Source organism: Erpetoichthys calabaricus, chromosome 7, assembly GCF_900747795.2.
Source record: "Erpetoichthys calabaricus chromosome 7, fErpCal1.3, whole genome shotgun sequence".
NCBI lineage: Eukaryota > Metazoa > Chordata > Cladistia > Polypteriformes > Polypteridae > Erpetoichthys > Erpetoichthys calabaricus.
This window is the reverse complement of record NC_041400.2, coordinates 13,951,135-13,965,600: the sequence shown is the minus strand read 5'-3', so window position 1 is coordinate 13,965,600 and position 14,466 is coordinate 13,951,135. Positions and strand designations below refer to the sequence as shown.

General features: G+C 40.9%; 1 protein-coding gene across 1 annotated transcript in view; it reads right to left on the bottom strand.

Moving 5' to 3' along the window:
• galt (galactose-1-phosphate uridylyltransferase) overlaps window positions 1-14,466 on the bottom strand; it is a 258,052-nt gene that overhangs the window by 21,725 nt on the left and 221,861 nt on the right. Inside the window, exon 10 of the mRNA XM_051929826.1 lies at window positions 2,623-2,777. Coding sequence (XP_051785786.1) covers window positions 2,623-2,777 — 155 coding nt within the window. The remainder of the gene's footprint in view (window positions 1-2,622; window positions 2,778-14,466) is intronic.

Genomic DNA, 14,466 nt, shown 5'->3' with positions numbered 1-14,466 from the left:
GGGTCTGGCTGCATAAGGTAAGGCCACATCTGGGAAGGCTATTCAAAGTTCTTGCCTGTGTTTTGGGACTTTTCGGAAGCTTTACATCCTTTCACCATGTTTTTGTCGTCTAATCACAACAGCACTCTTGTAAGCACTGCTGCCTCATGAACAGAGCACAAGTTGGACTTGTCTGCAACTCTCCGCTGGCAGTAGTATGGGCATGTGTCACAGTAGCCACTGTAGATGATTCAAAATGCAGTGGCATATCTGATGTTCAGATAGCTGGAGTGGGCACTTGCCACTCCTCTTTTCATAGCAGAATAGTCAATGGGTCAGCACCTACATATATACAGTACTAGCTGTCCCCTGTGGCTCGGCCTGCATAGTAGTGAAACAGGACAAACTTTAAAAACCAACAAACAAACAAGTATCGCTAGCTAAGTGGAGGCAAGGCATGCTTCAAACATGGCCAGAGGTAGAGCAATTCGAACAGAGGCTGGCATGTGAGTGCCAGCTCCCCACTCCTGATGTCACTCTTCCCCCTCCCTTCAGCCCGCAACCTCTGTCTCGGATTAGCACAAATAAATCACTCCTGAAAGTGAACGATGATACTTAGCGAGATGAAAGAAGTCACAAAATCATCCGGAATATTCAAACAAATTATAGAAAAAAATTCCGATCTAAATCCATTAAGTAGCTCTCTAGTTTGCTAGCCAAGCGGAGGCAAGGTATGCTCCGAGGTTGGAGCGTGAGTGAGCCCTCCTGGCTCCCCACTCCTGATGCCACACTTCCCCCTCACCTCAGTGTGTAGACTCTGTCTCAGATTAGTGCAAATAAATCATTCCTGCAAGCAAAAGATGACAGAAGTCGCAAAATCAACCGGAATGTTCAAGCAAATTATAGAAAAAAAACCCGATCTAAATCCGTTAAGTAGTTCTATCGTGAAAAACAGACAGATATACAGACGTTGGATTTTATATAGAGAGAGATATGCAGACACTTGTGAGCTCCTATGGTTCTTGCCTACTCTTGTCTGCTGATGAATGACAGCTAGTGATGCCATGTCTCTCAATCCACACTCTTTTCATGTGCCGCTGCTAGATGGTGGAATAAGCTACCCACCTCCATTCCAAATGTGGACTCCGTCATTGTATTTAAAAGGCATTAGAAAAATCTTTTGTTTGGTGAACTCCTTTCCAATTGATATTAGACTTTAGGTTTTTGTAAACAATGAAGTGTAACTTGCTAGTATTTTATTCTGAGCTCTTCATTGTGATGACCAGGTTTGTAACCTGTCCTGTAGCCCTTACTTCCTAGACAGACTCCCAAACTGATGTTTACCTGATTATGATGTGCTCTTTTGGACAATCGCTTTGGATAAAATAATGATGAATTCTTTTGTTTATTGCTTTGGATAAAAGCGTCTGCTAAGCCAGCGTTTCTCAACCTTTAAGTATTTGCAACCCGAGTTTTCATAACAGTTTTAGTCGCGGCACTTTAACGTTTCTTTGAAACCCTAAAAAAAATTATTCCTATATTTTTTGTTGCCGATACACCGCTACAAGTTTAAAATTTTCCTACGAATAGCGAAATTACGCCACATGTGGCAACATTCGCGTTCTCTTTATTGTTACTTTGAGAACCGCTGTGCTAAGCAAATAAATGTAAATGCTATATACCCGGTCACTTTCTATGTGGAGTGGACACATTTCCCCCCATGTAATTTTTTTGATTTGGTTACTCTAAACTGGCCATCTGTGGACATGTGTAGGAGTGGACCTTCTGATCCACTGGCACTCCAATCCAGGCTGGTTTCTCTCTTACACCCAAAACTGCTGGGACAGATTGGGACCCCCATGACCCATTACTGTATTAAGTAGGCTGAAGAATGTTTACGTTACGTTATGTTTCATCACTAGGATTTTGGAGCAGTTCTCTTGTTTGACATGTAGTAATTTTAGCATGTAAAATCTACTGAAATGTTTGTTTTGATGGATTGACATATGTATTTAAAATACTTTTATTATTATCCATCCATTTTCCAACCCGCTGAATCCGAACACAGGGTCACGGGGGGTCTGCTGGAGCCAATCCCAGCCAACACAGGGCACAAGGCAGGAACCAATACCGGGCAGGGTGCCAACCCACCGCAGGACACACACAAACACACCCACACACCAAGCACAAACTAGGGCCGATTTAGAATCGCCAATTCACCTAACCTGCATGTCTTTGGACTGTGGGAGGAAACCGGAGCGCCCGGAGGAAACCCACGCAGACACGGGGAGAACATGCAAACTCTACACAGGGAGGACCCGGGAGGTGAACCCAGGTCTCCTAACTGCGAGGCAGCAGCGCTACCACTGCGCCACCGTGCCGCCCTTTATTATTATTATTATTACTTATTATGATTACTTATTCAGCTCATATTGTCTTTCAACATTTGAGAGATAAAGTTGGGTTCACTTATTTTTATTTTTTTTCATTTGGAGCACAGGCGGGTAAAGTGGCTTGCTCATGGTTACACACTGTTAATAGAAAAAGCTTTAGCATTTAGTTGCTGCTTTAAAGGCCACAGGAAAATATAAACTATAATAAAGACACATGAAGTACTCTTTATGAATGCTTCTTATTCCTTACCTGCTCTGGAGTGAGGTCTCGCTGTTCCTGTGCTAGCATCTCATATCCAACCATGAACTTTCTAATTGTAGCTGAACGCAGTAGTGGAGGATAATAGTGAGCATGAAGTTGCCAGTGGTTCATATCCTCTTTCAGGTGAATGCCTGTAGGAGCGCCTGCAAGAATAAAAAGGGTTAAAAAAACATCAAAATGTTTATGTTTGGTAAAAGAATAATAAATAAGGAAAACATAAGGGACAGCGGGCTCATATTGCAAGCCATATCCGCTTTGCGCCTCAAAAGAAGACTCCAGAGGAAGGTGAAGGCATGAATATGATATTATGGGAATTGCTTCCTTCCTAAGTACCCCAGTAGCAAGCAGGCAATTCTACACCATATATAATAATAAATCATAGCAGCACAGCAGGGTCCTTCAAGGTTCTTTTCTTATTAACATTTTATACTTAATAATAAAAAAGTATACTTTTGTAGTTTGAGGCCACAACCCAACAGATATTAAAACAAGCTCTGGAATGAAAGCAAACCAATTTTAAAAGGATGTAAATCTTAAGACTTTGGTTTTGCTGTTGACCAAGACTACATTAAAAGCCTTAAAGGTTTAGCAGGATGAAAGACTGAAGATTAATTTAGAAAACCTGCACTCTAGACCAATTTGATATAGACAAAATGCAATAATAAAAAGTATTAACACATGCCACACTAAATAAATACAGACAGACATTTACATTTTACACAGAAGACACATTCCTGAAATAGCCGCAATACACCAATTAAACATATGTCATAGATAGATAGATAGATAGATAGATAGATAGATAGATAGATAGATAGATAGATAGATAGATAGATAGATAGATAGATAGATAGATAGATAGATAGATAGATAGAGTCACACATGTGTGAATAGGAGGCAGCTGATGATACACTAAGAAAAAGAAACAAGTCACAGGGGTTATATTTATCTCAAAGGTGGGATTGAGCTGTAAACAAATACAACTGAAATGTTACTTACACCTTAGCAGAGTATTGAGCTTTTTACTGTACAAGCTTAGCCCAAGTCTGTTATGAAAAAAAAAAATGTCAGCCCCAGCTGGAAACATTCTGTGAATTACTTTGGGGGTCTCAGATGTCATTTAGAAGCCTTGGAGCAATTAGCCTAGAGCTCCTTCAGGAAACTCCATGTGCTTCTGCTCTCCAAAGCCTAAAGTAACAGAGAATGGGGCACAAAACTCCATACAGTAAGCAGGAGCCCATAAATAATATCATGAAACCATTAACAGAATAATGGTAACATATCTGCCCAGGGGGTGGCGGGATGCACTAACACTCTTTCTAAGTTCCCTGTAGACCCTTCCTGGGAAATCCCACCAGGAGCTACTGCCTCAACTCGGGACATGTCACTTCCAGTCCCGGCCCCGAGGACAACATCACTTCCGGCCCCAAGGACGACATCACTTCCCCCAGACTTTCTATAAAGCCTCACTCCCTTCCTCTGGAATTCAGTTCTGTTTTGGACTCTGTCTTGTAAATTTGACTTGCATTCAACTTTTACTTTTTGCAGCCAGGATTCAGATTATACGGGTGGCTGCCCCAAACCTTTGCCATGTCTCATGTCTCTTCTTGTCACAACACACAGATATATATATAAACTAAAAAGTCTATAGTATCTAACAATTTATTACAAGTATATACTGTATATGAAACCATAACTGAATGAATTATTAAAACACAAGGAAAAGGATTGAGTGTAACTCAAAGGTTAACTAAGTGTAACTTAAAGCTGAAAGAAGTGGTCTCTGTCCTGTCTCAGACATACTAACAACTACACTTTCCAAGGTCAGAATGAGGTAAATGAGTAATGAACACCTCTCCAGAAAGTGGGGATAAACTGAAGAGAAGGCCCATACACCCCTACTATGAAGCAGTGGTAAGATCAATAGGACACTCCGCAAAACACCCCTCTTAACGAAGCAGTGTTCAGAACAATGGAAAGAACTGACATGAGTCCGAAATTACTGGTGACATTAGTTGATTGGAGAAGGTAATAAAGTTCTGCATATTAGGAGTCAAATGACATGATGTATTAAATGAGGCGATGTAATCAGAAAAAAGTCTAAAAACAGATACATTTAATTGATTACTCACTCCATGGACTGAGACATTTGTGCATAACTCAGAAAAATGTTAAATTTTCATCTGGGCTCTGTGAGGATGGATAGATAGATAGATAGATAGATAGATAGATAGATAGATAGATAGATAGATAGATAGATAGATAGATAGATAGATAGATAGATAGATAGATAGATAGATAGATAGATAGATAGAAATGTATTTGTCCCCAGGGGAAATTTGGCTATTTACAGAAGCTCTTTAAATAAATATTTTACATATTTGGACCTAAAATAATGAAAACAAAGTACAGGCATTAGAAGAATTATATTCTACTACATATCTGTCTGTTGTTTCATTCATTCATTCATTCATTCATTTTTTCTTTGCGTCCTACCCTACCATAACCTATCATCTATGGGGGAGAAGTGAAAGGTTTAGATTGGTCAAAGATTTTGATGTCTGGTTTTCAACGGATGTCAACGTTTTAGGGTCCCCTGATATCGAAAATATTGATATCTCGATGATGGGTGTGTGTCTGTGTGCCACAATTTCTTAAGGACGGTCTACTGTCAAGCTAAAATGGCTCAAAAGAAAAATACCAAACTTGAAACTTAAGCCTGTTATTAGATGACGATGTGCTGATTAGTTTTTGAGTCAAATTGTGCAAGAGATAGAAGCACTCTGGAGGAACCCTCAAATACCATAATTCTGCAATTAATTATGAATTTTTCTCGTCAATTGCTATTGCAATGACCTATTTTATGATCAGAAAGATCAGCACCAGAGCGGTAAATAATTACTGAAATTTTATAGAATAGTGCAGGTAACTTGGTTCCTAGGCCGCAAAGCCTACTGACGTACACATCTGAATTTTTAATTTTTTGAAATTAATGGTGTCCATTTATTATTCTGTTTACTTATTTATTAATTTATAGCAGCAAATGTAACAAAAGTTGACCGTAGCTCTTTTAGGGCGGATGTCGACTGTTGTCGACAGGAGGGGTTGAGGGCGAATGTCGACATCCAGGGATAGAGGGCGACAATCAGCTGTTAATGGTGACAAAACTCACTGTCACGTTGCAGGCATTCCCTCTGTGCTTGGAGGAATGCTAGACTCGTTGACTCGGCAACTAATCCTTGCGTGTGCATGAGTTGCAAAATGTAAACAATGGCAAGATGGCATCGACATGTCACAAGGGAGTGAAGCGAATGCAGAAAAGAAAACACTCGGCAGACAATGTTTTGCGCATTATCGCGGAGTCGGACTCTGATTTTTCAGAATCGGATTTTATTGACAGTGATCAGGAGATCGAACAAGAGAGTGAGAAGCCGGCATCAGCTGATCAGACACCAGCCGATGCTGCGCCAGCTGATCCGCTGCCAGCTGAGCGCATTCGCGCAGCCGATGCATCTACGGCAGGGTTCGCGTGGGAGGAATACAGACATTGATCCGTGGGAGCCGAACTGGCTACCGGACTTCACAAGGTGGCATGGCTTGCTGTTGGACACAACAGATCACCAGCTGCTGAACTACTTCAGGCTGCTCTCTCCTGATGCTGCTTTTCAGCTACTGTCAGACGAGACAAACAGGTAGGCAGAGAAATTTTTTGAATCGCGGGCTGCGCTTGCATCGCATTCTCGTTTTTCAAAGTGGAAACCCATAACAAAAGACGAGATGAAGCGCGGCATTACAAATAGAGATGGGACAGAACTGGTGATATAACTTCAGGGAGCATTGGTCCAAACGTGCTTTGTCCCCTGGTGGCTTTGGACAGGTTATGCAGCGTGATGATAGGTACGTGATGCCGCAAAGTTTTATTCACTTCTGTAATAAACAAAAGCAAATCCCATGGGGTGAGCCAGGCTATAATGCCATGCATAAAGTTCAGCCCCTGCTTGACATTGTGGAACCAACATAGAAACAATTTTATCAGCCTGGCTGTGATTTGTCTGTGCATGAATCTATGATAAAATAAAAGGGACACCTTTTTTTCTGCAAATATATGCCAGACAAGCCCACAAAGTATGGTATAAAGGATTTTGTACTGGCAGAAGCAAACACTGGTTTCTGCCTGAAAGTAATTACATATACAGGAAAGTACTTGTTTTTAAAGAGAGAACTGTCCTTTGACAAGTCAGGTTGTGCTGGAGCTGCTTCAGGGCTATGAACATTTGGGTCATCTTGTGTACATTTGGACAATTTTTATACATGTCCAGAATTGTTCATGGAGCTACAGAGCAGAGGAATTGGAGCTTGTGGCACAGTGAGGGTGAACAGGAGACACATGGCTTCACAGTTGAAGCCAGACAGGCTGAAGAGGAAAAGAGGTGACAATACGGTTTTCATGCGGGCAGAAAACTTGGTGGCAGTGGCATGGCACGATGGCAAACGGGTGACTTGTCTCTTTACAGTACACACTAACAATATATGTGAGAAAGTGCAGCAACAGACAATTGAGTGCAGCAACAGACAATTGAAAAGTAGGCACCAAAGCAATACGTATTGTAAGCAGTGCAATGTGGCAATGACTGAAATTGGCTGCTTTGCAGGACTTTGCTGTGTAAAATGTATGTGAAATCATAGAGTATGCAGGCTCATACAACATGCAAGACAGTAACATTTGTCAAAAGTAAATATTTTTTGTTGATTTCAATTGCTTTGTGCTCTTTTTTTTAAAAAAAGTTAGTATTTGGAAAAATATTCAGCCCTGGGAGAAAAGAAATAAAAAAAATTAGCCCTAAAAGAGTTAAATATCACCAGCATGTTACCTCCTGCTCCATAAACAAAACAAAGCTGCCAACACTCTAGAACCCTGCCATATTCTGGTAAGACACTTAATGGTCCACTACTGTGCTCCCACTGTGGACAGTCTAATGAGCTGTCAGTACTCTAGCTGCCAGTTTACAAGCAGAAACTGAAGACAAATGAGCCACTAGGAAGATGACAAGACCTCTTTGACTGCATAAACTGGGACACGTTTATAGACTCCTTCTTCAACTGTAAGTGGTCAAGAATATGACCATTTGGGTGAGTTTAAGGGGGGAATAAATTAAAGAGAACACAACAAGGGTTTGTAGGAGAAACCTGTTAAGTCACGTGTCTGTCTATTTCTGCCGCAGACCATCTCATAAAAGATCATAATGCTTCAGACCCAGCCTTGGATTAAATGGGAGGAAAGCAGGCGCTGTTCATCACCTGCACAATACCATTCCAATGGTGAAACATGGAGGTGGCAGCAGCAGGGATTCAGGACACTAGTCAGGGCCAAGAGAAAGGTGCAGCAATGCCAAGTACCATGAATATCTTTAATGAACACCTGCTTCGGAGTGCTCTGGAACTCAGACTGGGCCAAAGGTTCACCTTCTGACAGGACAAAGCAAAGACAACACTGGAGTGGCTTAAGGATGACTTTGGGAATGTTCTTGAGCAGCCCAGCCTAGAATTGAACCCAATCTCTGGAAAAACCTGAAAATAGCTGTCCACTGATGGTCTTCATCTGCCCTGACAGAACCTGAGTGGATCTGCATAGAAGAATCCCCAAATCCAGGTGTAAACATTTTCTCGTGTCAGACACAAGAACATTCCAGGCTGGAAATGCTTCCAAAGGTGCTTCAACTAAGTATTGAGTAAAGAGGTATGAACACTTGTCAACTGGATATTTCAATTTTTTTTATTTTTAATAAATTTGCAAACATTTCTAAAATCCTTTTTTCAATTTGTCATTCTGGGGCATTACGTATTGCTTGAAGAGGGAAAAAATGAATTTAAATGATTTTAGCAAAAGGCTAGAACATCCTGCAGCAAAATGTTACTTTATTTATATTATTTATGGGCTCCCCGCTTGCTATCTGGGGTTTGCTGCCCCATTCTGTTTAAGTTGAGCCTTTGAAGAGCAAAGTATGTGGGATTTCCAGATGGCGCTCTACAGTAGGCAAATGGCTCCAGGGCTTCTAAATGACATCCGAGACCCCAGAAGTAATTCATAGGATGTACCCAGGAGTTCCTGACTGGAGCTTAAAAGTTCCTTCATAACAGATCTGGGCAGAGCTTGTTGAAACCTCATTTCTAAAAAATAAGCTGAGACAGTATGCAAAATGCTAATATGTGAATTTCCCATTGGGATTAATAAAGTATCTATCTATCTATCTATCTATCTACAAAATAGAAAGCTGTGATTTTTAAATCCTCTTTTGACCTTCATTAAATTAAAAACAGTAAAATTACAAAGAGATTGAATATTTTCCCATATGATCTTTACTTTTTTTTTTTTGTAAATGCTTGTTCATTCTGATGCTTACAACATGTGTTTGTAGCAACACGTTCCAGGAAAGTTGGGACGCGGCTTGTTTACCACTGCGTTACATCACCTTTCCTTTTAGTAACACTTTGTAATCATTTTGGGAACTGAGGACACAATTATTTTTGAGTTCTGCAGCCAGACATTGCTCCTTGCCATTGTATCATCGAAAAAAGCAGGAGGATCCTTAAAAAGGCGTCATTTAGAGGGCAGCATATGTCATACCAAAATGTGTACGTACCGTTTATTATTATTAACTTTAACTGGGCATTCACAGATGCGCAGTTACCCACGACATGGGCACTAATAATAATAATAATTCATTACATTTATATAGCGCTTTTGTCAGTACTCAAAGTGCTATCCGCACAGGGAGGAACCGGGAAGCGAACCCACAATCTTCCACAGTCTCCTTACTGCAAAGCAGCAGCACTACCACTGCACCACCTGTGAGGACACTAACATACCCCACCTACCTGACAGACGCTGGCTTTTCAACTGTTCTTGGCTAAAAGTCCCAATGGCCACCAGGCTGGCTTGGAGAACAAAACAGCTGCTATTTTCATAACCAGTTTGATAGGCTGACTTGTCAGACCACTGCAGACACTTTCACTGTACTTCAGTCCATTTCAGATGAGGTTGAGCCCACAGGGGTTGTTGGTGCTTCTGGACGTTGTTCACATATGGTTTCCTGTTCTTACAGGATAAGTTTGGTATTTTTCAAGTCAAAGACATTCCTTCACAAACATGGTATACAGTATAGTGCTGTCCGTAACATTTGGGACAAATTTTTCCTTAATTTCCCCCTCTGCTCCACAGTTTAAAATTACAAATCAAACTTGTGATTAAACGGCACATTGCAGACTTTCATTGAAGGGGATTCACATACATTTTGGTCACACAACGTTGGGCCCTTGAGCAAGGCCCTTAACCCGCAATTGCTGAGCGCTTTTAGCAGTGAGAAAAGCGCTATATAAATGCAAAAAATTATTATTATTATTACACAATATAGAAATGACAACACTGCTTCTACACAATCCCACCATTTTAGGGGACCATAATGTTTGGAGCAATTGGCATCACAGGTGTTTATGATTCTTGAAGTGTGTTTCATTGCTTGAGAAAACACCTGGGCTTGCTTCTACCCTTTGTAGAAACTCTTCTGTTTCTTTTTCCGGTTTCTTTGTGGTGGTGGCGGTTTGCGCCATCACCATCTACTCAAAGCACCATGATGTTCCTACATTGATGGAGTATTGGGTGCCTGAGCTGAGCCAGTATGAGGGAGATGAGGGTCGGTAGCCCAGAGGAGTGAGTGACCTGTGCTCCATGGGATGGATCACTCCTTGCTGAACCCCTGGAAGACCAGATACAACGGTGGTGGAGTCCTTCTTAGAGATCCCAAGGATGCTAAGTGTGCGTAGGGGAAGACGGGAGGACATCTGGAGCAAAATAGTCTGGTAGTCAAGATTGGAGAGGGAAGGGAGGGAGGGCAGCAGCTGCTGGTGTCTCTGCCAACTGAGCAATCTTTTGGGTAAGCTGGGAAGACAAAGGATTGGAGGACATGTTGGGCTCAGAAAGAAGGGGGAAGAAAAAAGAGATCTTGATTATTGTCTGGTTTCATTACTTGAGAAGACACCTGGGCTTGCTTCCACCCTTTGTAGAAACTCTTCTGTTTCTTTTTCCGGTTTCTTTGTGGTGGCGGCGGCTTGCACCACCACCATCTACTCAAAGCACCATGATGTTCCTACATTGATGGAGTACTGGGTGCCTGAGCTGAGCCAGTATGAGGGAGATGAGGGTCAGTAGCCCAGAGGAGCGAGTGACCTGTGCTCCATGGGATGGATTGCTCCTTGCTGAACCCCTGGAAGACCAGATAGAACGGTGGTGGAGTCCTTCTTAGAGATCCCAAGGATGTTAAGTGTGCGTAGGGGAAGACGGGAGGACAGCTGGAGCAAAATGGTCTGGTAGTCAAGATTGGAGAGGGAAGGGAGGGAGGGCAGCAGCTGCTGGTGTCTCTGCCAACTGAGCAATCTTTTGGGTAAGCTGGGAAGACAAAGGATTGGAGGACATGTTGGGCTCAGAAAGAAGGGGGAAGAAAAAAGAGGTCTTGATTATTGTCTGGTTTTATTCCAATCTTTTAATTGATTTATTTATTGGATTTCAACTCATGGTTTACAACAGATTTTACAGATTATTTATTAATTGATTGAAGATTCCTGAACTTCACTTTTGGACACTACTTTTTGTTTTAAGTCAAGACAGAGGTAAAAAACTTAGGGGTAACTGTTGACTGTAACCTGAATTTTAAATCACATATTAACCAGATCACTAGGACAGCATTTTTTCACTTAAGAAACATAGCAAAAGTTAGACCTCTTATAACATTGAAAGATGCAGAGAAATTAGTTCACACGTTTGTTTTCAGTCGACTAGATTATCGTAACGCAATCCTCTCAGGACCACCCAAAAAAGACATCAATCGTTTACAACTAGTGCAAAATGCAGCTGCTAGAATCCTAACTAGGAAAAGAAAATCTGAGCACATTTCTCCAGGTTTGATGTCACTACACTGGTTACCTGTGTCATTCAGGATTGACTTTAAAATTCTGCTTATGGTTTATAAAGCCTTAAATAATCTCGCCCCATCTTATATATCGGAATGCCTGACATCTTATATTCCAAATCGTAACCTCAGATCCTCAAATGAGTGTCTGCTTAGAATTCCAAGAGCAAAACTTAAAAGAAGTGGTGAGGCGGGCGGCCTTCTGCTATTAGGCACCTAAAATCTGGAATAGCCTGCCAGTAGGAATTCCCCAGGCTGATACAGTGGAGCACTTTAAAAAACTGCTGAAAACTCATTATTTTAACATGGCTTTCTCATAACTTCACTTTAATTTAATCCTGATACTCTGTATATTTAATTCATTATAATAACTATTAATGGTGGCTCTAAAATCCGTACTAACCACTACTCTCTCTTCTGTTTCTTTTTCTGGTTTACTCAAAGCACCGTGATGTTCCAACATTGATGGATTAAAAGCCAGAAGTCTGTATGACCATCAGCATCAAGTGACTCCGTGGGAACCCTAACTACAAAGAGGACTATTTCATTTATGTTAGGTAGAATGCCCAGAGGGGACTGGATGGTCTCGTGGCCTTTGAACCCCTGCAGATTTTATTTTTTTCTCCAGCCATCTGGAGGTTTTTTTTTGTTTTGTTTTTTCTGTCCTCCCTGGCCATCGGACCTTACTCTTATTCTATGTTAATTAATGTCTTATTTTAATTTCTTACTTTGTCTTTTATTTTATTTTTCTTTTCTTCATTATGTAAAGCACTTTGAGCTGCTTTTTTTTGTATGAAAATGTGCTCTAGAAATAAATGTTGTTGTTGTTGTTGTAGTCTGTTGTTGCCATTGATCAACATGAGGACAAGGCCTGTGCCAATGAAAGTCAAAGAAACCATTATGAGGATGGAAAACAATAATAAAGCCATTTGAGACCTCGGTGAAACCATAGAATGACCTAAATCAATTGCCTGGAATATCATGAAGAAGAAAGAACACACTGGTGAGCTCAGTAATCACAAAGGGACTGGTAGGCCAAAGAAGACCTTGACTGCTGATGACAGAAGAATCCTCACAATGGTAAAGAAAAAGCCCCAAACGCCAGTGCATCAGATCAAAAACAGTCTACAGGAGGCTGAGGAGTGTGTGTGTCAGAGACGACTATCAGCAGAGACTTCATGAACAGCAACACAGAGGCTACACTGCATGATGCAAACCACTAGTGAGCCACAAAAACAGGATGGTCTGATTACAATTTGTGAGAAAGGATTACAAAGAGCCTGCAGAATTCTGGGAAAAGGTCTTGTGGAGAGATGAGACAAAGCTGAATCTCATTAAGAGCGTTTGGGGCTTTTTCTTTACCATTGTGAGGATTCTTCTGTCATCAGCAGTCAAGGTCTTCTTTGGCCTACCAGTCCCTTTGTGATTACTGAGCTCACCAGTGTGTTCTTTCTTCTTCATGATATTCCAGGCAATTGATTTAGGTCATTCTATGGTTTCACCGAGGTCTCAAATGGCTTTATTATTGTTTTCCATCCTCATAATGGTTTCTTTGACTTTCATTGGCACAGGTCTTGTCCTCATGTTGATCAATGGCAACAACAGACTACAACAACAACAACAACATTTATTTCTAGAGCACATTTTCATACAAAAAAAGTAGCTCAAAGTGCTTTACATAATGAAAAAAATAAAAATAAAATAAAAGACAAAGTAAGAAATTAAAATAAGACATTAATTAACATAGAATAAGAGTAAGGTGAGAGCAAAGTGTGGAGACCAAAAGGAACTGCCTGAGATTCAAAACAGACTACCTGATCTGTTAAACATGGTGGTGCTGGGGGTGTTCTGGCTTGGGCATGTATGGCTGTTACAGGTCCTGGCACACTTCTCCTCGTTGAAGATGGAACTGCTGACGTCAGTAGCACAATGAATACTGAGATGTAGAGAAACATCTGATCTGCTCAAGTTCCAGTCAGTGCCTCCAAACTCAGTGTATGGTACTTCATTCATACTTGTGAATTTCCCATTGGGATTAATAAAGTATCTATCTATCTATCTATCTATCTATCTATCTATCTATCTATCTATCTATCTATCTATCTATCTATCTATCTATCTATCTATCTATCTATCTATCTATCTATCTATCTATCTATCTATAACAACATAATGAGCCAAACAGACTGCTGAGGCAACACAGGAGTTTATCAAAGCTAAAAATGGAAAATTCTTGGAATGGCTAAGCCAGTCACCTGATTTCAATCCAGCTGAGCAGGTCTTCCATATGCTGAAGAGAAAACTTAAGGGAATAAGCCCCTGAAACAAGCAGGAGCTGAAGATGGGTGCCAGAGGCTTGGCAGAACATCACCATAGCAGACCCCCAGCACCTGGTCATGTCTCTGAATTGCAGACTTCAAACAGTCATGGTATGTGTGGGATATGCGACAAAGTCCTAAATATGACAACAGCTTTAATAGACCTGCCATTGCTGCATCCCAAAGATTATGGTGCCCGAAAATGGATGGACTATGTAGAAACAGTGCTGTCATTTCTACCTTCTGTGACCGAAATGTCTGCAAATCCCCTTAAATGAAAGTCTGCAGTGTGTACTTTAATCACAAGTCTGAATTGTTTGATTTGAAATTTTAAACTGTGGAGCAGAGGGGCAAATCAAGGAAAAATATGTCTTTGCCCCAAACATTATGGAGCGCCTTGTATATGCATTTGCCAATTGAAATTGTGTTCTGCAACTAAGCGCTTTCTATAAATTTAACTGCACTGGTGCTTTACATTGAAGGGTATGGGAAACAGAGGACAAGATTAAAAACTAAGAAATTCATCCATTTTTCAAGCTTTTTTTGTTTTA